At 38.1% G+C, this 5,860-nt stretch overlaps 1 protein-coding gene across 1 annotated transcript in view; it reads left to right on the forward strand.

The window, feature by feature from the left end:
* Positions 1-5,860, forward strand: part of LOC106519427 (rho guanine nucleotide exchange factor 26) — a gene marked incomplete at its 5' end in the record, with an annotated part of 26,936 nt that overhangs the window by 15,366 nt on the left and 5,710 nt on the right. The window contains 1 exon segment of the mRNA XM_014011112.1: positions 1,134-1,343. Within this exon segment, the coding sequence (XP_013866566.1) occupies positions 1,134-1,343 (210 nt within the window).

Here is a 5,860-nt window from a genome sequence, read left to right on the forward strand (position 1 = left end):
AACATGAACGCCCCTGCTGTGAAGCAGGAGGAAAGGAGGGAGGAAAGAGTTCAAAACTTATTTCTAGTGGCAGAACAGGTTGGAAGATGGCTGTTTGATGTTATTTATTGTTTTTCGTTAAATCATCCTACAGGCTCTGACATGTTAGATAAATTTGAAAATGAGGTTTTGAAAAAATCCGTAAGACTTGAAAAAATCCGTGAGATTGCTCTATACATCCGTATGCCTGCAAAATGATGTAAAATCCTTGTAATTTATGGACAATCCGTACAAGTTGACATGTATGAGTTTACTGTCTTAAATTGTAAAATTAATGCTTTAATGGCAATCTACACCCACATATGTACAGTTTAAAAAAATAATAGTCTTAGCTTTTTTTGCAGCCTGTCATTTCAGTTTGTTCAAGCACCTGTCTTCCCGTGGTTTTTGCTTTTAGCTCCATATAACAGGTATTCCCCTCCCCCAGGCTGGGAAATTAAATATTTAGAAACCTGTATGCCTTTAAGTACAGACAGTACAGTTTGTGAACTGTACTGTCTGTACTTAAGCTGTGCCTGTTAAAAAAAAAACAACAACATATGACAGGCTAATGCTGGCTCACATAAAAAATCTGACAATTGATTTTTTTCTAACCATTTTTGTAAATGAAAGTTAAAAAGTACTGTCCCATGTACGTCTCACTTTAGGAGTTTGAGGAAAAATTTGAACCTGACTTTAGTTCTTGAAGTATAATAAAAAACACATGAATTTCCAACAGATTAAGTGATGTGTTGAAGCTACCGTAACTCATGATCCTTTCCAGATGTTTCCAACTAACTCATGYATTAGTAATGTTCTGTTGAAGTAAAAACTACAGAGTTCCTGCAAAATAACTGTTGTTATTTTCTAAAGAAGACAAATGAGGGTGCAAGCAGCTGCTTATATGAACTTTTCATTAATCTGGATTTTTTTTTAAACAGCAAAAATTTTTTTCTTTTTTTCTTTTTTTTTCTTTTTTTATTTTTTGGAAGTTGTTTCATTTTCTTAGTTTTGGTTTACTGCCAACAAAAGTACACCACACAATTTTTCTTGTTGGGTTGAGGCATTTAATGAAAGCAGACATAATAAACAAACTTTTTTTGTCCTTTTGTCAGTGAGGACAGTTACACTGTCATTGACTATGCTCTGAGGGACCAGATCCAAGTGACTACCTGCCAGTCTGAACACCTCAACCTGTCTCCGGTCAAAAGCCCCTCCAGCATGCTGAGCTCGCGCCAAGTCGGCACCAACCATCTCTTCCGACTGTGTTTCTGTAGCAACCACTCRGATTCAAAGGTGCTCATGGTCCTCGGAACAGAGCTGCTGTAAGTGTTTTTTTTTATCATTGCGCCGCCCCATTCTGTTGTTTTCTTCTCTTATATGTCAGTGACAGTTACASACTTACAACACATCTTTTCGGGCAGCAATGAATCATTTTTGTCTCTGACATAATGTTGCTCTGGCATGTTTTTACTTGTGCAGCRAATTTGTTTTGGTTTGCAATTGCATTTGATTCACCACTTTTTTATATACGGCAAAATAACTTTCAAGTGTTTAATAAGTCAAATGTCAGACTGCTTATCTCTGTGAGAAAAAAAACAGGTTTGATCAGATTTCCCTTCCAATACCATCTTTACGTGTCCTTTTAACTTGAACTTAGCAAATCCCCTTTTCCCTCCATCATTACCTCATTTTTCCTTTTGTATTTTTTCTCCATTTGATGTCTCAGGGAGATTTTCTTACATCTGCTCTGAAAAAACATACTAGCTTCACTAATGTGATTCTAAAGTAAAGCCCTTTATAAAGTTTTACTATACTGTAAAACAGACTTACTGCATCAGATAATTGTTTTGTTGGCTCCCTTGTTTAAGGGTAGCAAATCACTTTTGTTATAAATATGCAGCCAAAAAGTTAACTCACACTACAAGCTTAAAAATACATACAACTGTTTTTTTTAATCCTCAATTCTTCGTCTGTAGCTTTGTTTGGTACATTCAAATTACACCCTTCTTATTTCCATCTCTCCTTGTACAGCAMTTAGAGTAAAAAGTGAGGATGTTCAGATTACATAACCCACACAAACAAAAGGGATCTGCTTTACATTGGCCTTCAACGCAATCCTGCATGGTTTAAACTGTAATTATCTGTTATGGTTCAAGGCTTTGTTTGAGAGTGTTTTCATAGGCTCAAGGCCTGCTCGCTCTCATTCTATGGAGATGGATAACCTCACCCTGTATTCTAAACACAGAATCTGTGGTTTTCCACYGTGGACAATGGTTTTGTATGGAGAAATTCACTGCATGAAAGTGGTTAATGACTAAAATAGCACTCTTTTTATATTTTCACAATAGTTGCATCATGTGGTTGTTTTGATTCGGTAACAATAACCCACTAAAATGATTGAAAAAAAAAAGCATAATTTTTAGATGTATATCACATTTATAATAGGGCTAAAACATTAAATGTGTTGTTCAAAACAAAACTGAAAACAGACACATTGGTATTTATCCTCTTTATCTATAATAAAAAAACAGATAATTTGAAATTGGACTGTAAAAAGTTGTACAGAAAAAAATCAACAAACAAAAATAATTGCATGAATGCTATTTTATTCTGCATGTAATTCCATAATTTTATGTAAAGAGACGTAAAATTGATGCCAGTGTTGAGGTTTATGAATTGATATAACACTTTTAGGGGCTGGGGTTGATTAAAGTTGACACCTGAGTGGCCCTGCTCAGATGAACAACTTGCCATTCTGGTCCAAAATAAACTTCCTTTTTTTCCACACTGGGCTTTGTTCAAAGAGCCACCTAAAGCAGGTAAGACTTGAATTGTTCAAACCCTTTCACAGAACCCCACTTCAAAAACAAAACTGTTTATTTAAAGATACACCTCCTGTATAATTATGAATGGTTGTGGAAATCCTCCAGCCTTCTTCCTTTAAAAGTATCTATCCTGCTTGGTGTAAATGTAACGGTGCATGTCTACTCCCTGGAGTACTGAATGAACCAAAGAGAAGGGKGGGGGGGGGGGGGTCCCTGGAAAATATCCAGGGTTACAGTGGTAACTCGCTTTTGTTTAAGTTGTTGTCTAGCAACGGCCTAATCCTGCCCAGGCTGTTTCCCACGACTGTTCCCTCCCCCACGTTCTGCTTCTCCTCTCCCCCTGATCCTTCCCAACTGCCTTGTGTCTCCATCGTTTTAGAAAGAAGCCTGTGTTTCCTCTATGTTTGGATGACCAGAGACCCTTTCGGCTATTCATTCATCTCTATTTAGTGACCTAAACCCACTGTGACACAATATGAAGTGATGTATCTGCAGCCTTGTTAGGAGTTAAAAGAAGCTGTCTTTATATTACTGCCTCAAAAAAAAAAAAAACTTAGTAAATAAGTTGGCATCTAATAAGAAAAGCATAACTATTAAATTTTATGACACATTTTTTATGTATTTTGGTTTGGAAATGGACTGTGAGCTTATTTGTTTTTGCTGTGTAATAAATCATAAAACACAGTCCTGTGCAGTGTTTAACTTTTAATGAGCGCAAATATTTGTGACATTTTGTCTGGAAAAACCGAGATATCGTATTTCAAAAGAAGCTGTTCTTACATTTGCACCTAAGTCAATATTGTTCCTTTCAACCCGCGCTTTAAGTTCAGCTAAAATTCCAAAGAGAAATTCCTCACATTCTGACAAAAGGCAGTTTCTTTTTTCTTTTTTTTTCCTCGAAACGCGACAGTAGAGATGAAAATATTTTTTGGGGATTTTTCTGTGTGACTGTTTCTGCTTTCACTTCTGCTTCTTGACTTGTAAGTTTCTGTTTTATCCGTACGTGTATACCCTTCATCATGGTCTAATAAATGTGAGAATATGGGGGTGATTTTTGATCCTATATATGGGCTAATGTGTCAGGAAGTTCACCAGCCAGCTGGACCGGAGATGGCTCGAACACCTCTGTGTAGCTGCTCTTTGTTTTTCGAATAGTGACTTTTTTTATTCTGTCTTTATTCATAGTTTGCAAGTAACCATGTCTTCCTCCTGACCTTGGCTCTGTGTCCAGTCTGGAACTGGTGAATAATGTCTGTTGGAACAGAACAGCTACAGACGTCTGCAGCAAAACAGAGTTGTTAGTCAGATATTCAGCTCCGACAGAAACAGCACACATTATACAACAGCCTCAGAGGACGGAGGCATTGCTGTTGACTGCGCTCTCACCCGTGTCTGCTTTCATTTATAAAGTGATGTGAAAGCTGCAGATGGGAATTGTTTCCTCTGACTCAAAGTGTTACCGATTGTTTTGAGCAGACATACGCTGCGTGTTTTGTTGCGAGTCGCATTCCGTGGCGAGGCGTTTAGCTGAGAGCAAAAATAAAAACAATTTAAAAAAACCTGATCGGATGGGAGAGAAAGAGAAAGAGAAGCAGAGATGGAAACCAGTTGTCCGAGGAAGGAAGGAAGTTTAGAGACTGTCATCGCTCTTTATCTCCTCGTGTGAGAGAATCTTTTTTGCTCCTGCATGGAGGCGCTCTTCTTCTCTGGGGTGAAACCTGAACCTTTCACGGGGGGATTTATGAATCACGGTGGACCTTTGTTCTTTAGGATGGATGGTTAAAAGCCAGAGGAGGCTTTACAATGAATAGACTTATTCCACACAGGCCAGCAGTCATGGAGAGGGGAAGAGGGCAAACACCTGCTATTTGTGCACACACAGCGTTCACATACCTCACAAGCCTAAGTACGTCTCAAGCACTCCACTAATGCTCGACACGTAGAAGTATTTCAGCTGTTTTCGCGTGGTGAAGTGTTCTGCCACGACTGTTTGTTTTTTGCGCATGCATCTGAATGTTGGTGTGCAGGTTCAGCTGTCCAGGGTTGCAACAAACAGCTGCCATCCATGACAAAAAGATCTGATGAATGTGAGGAATTTCTAAAATTGGAGCTTAAAGTAGAAAAAAATGTTTTTATTAAATCAAGCGAATCGCATGWGCAGCTTATTCTCAAATTATTCCACTCACACAAAACTTTGATTTGAAGACAGCCATAAGTAACCCAAAGCCTATGTAGTAGATAAGCGGTTTCCTTGAAAAAGTCATCATCAGTCAACTTCATTCTCGCTTATAATAACCTGTATGAACAGTTTCAGTCTCAGTTTCTATCGCTCATTCTGTCCTCCTCAACAGACTAACCTCTATCAGCATATCTGTCTTTCCACTGGACTGGTTCAAATTCAAAATTTCTGATTGCACTCAGTTCATTTAGCAAGTTCTTCCATTCTCAGTCTTCCCCTATCTCAACCGGTGTTCCCCAAGGTTTGATCCTCGGGCCCCTCCTATTTATTTCTTACTTTCTTCCATTAGGTCACATTTTTTTTGTAAATTTGGTGTCTATTTCCCCTGTTTTGCTGATGACACCCATCTCTACATGTCTACCAAACATACGTAACAGCACACTCCCACCCTCTATCCTCACTGACCGTCTCAGTGAGCTCTATCATTTGTTTTCTAACAATTTACTCCAACTGAACAGTGATAAAACAGAGACCATTCTTGTCAGTACTGAAAACTTCATTTCAAAATCCTCACTGCCATGAGGAGCAGGGCTTTCAGCCACTCTGTTCCTCAACTCTGGAAATCTCTACTCTCTGGACAAAACATGACCTCTTTCTTTGTTCACGATTGGTCTGAAAACTCATTTATTTAGGTTAGTCAATCCATTTTAACTTCATTTGATGTACTTTCTCTATGTTCTTTTCACCGTTAGTTTTAACACCAATATTACTGACTCTTGCCGTACAGGGTCCTTTAATGTCCTGAAAAGTGCCTTTTAAATAAAATGTGTTATTA

Source organism: Austrofundulus limnaeus, unplaced genomic scaffold (assembly GCF_001266775.1).
Source record: "Austrofundulus limnaeus strain Quisiro unplaced genomic scaffold, Austrofundulus_limnaeus-1.0 Scaffold76, whole genome shotgun sequence".
Lineage (NCBI taxonomy): Eukaryota > Metazoa > Chordata > Actinopteri > Cyprinodontiformes > Rivulidae > Austrofundulus > Austrofundulus limnaeus.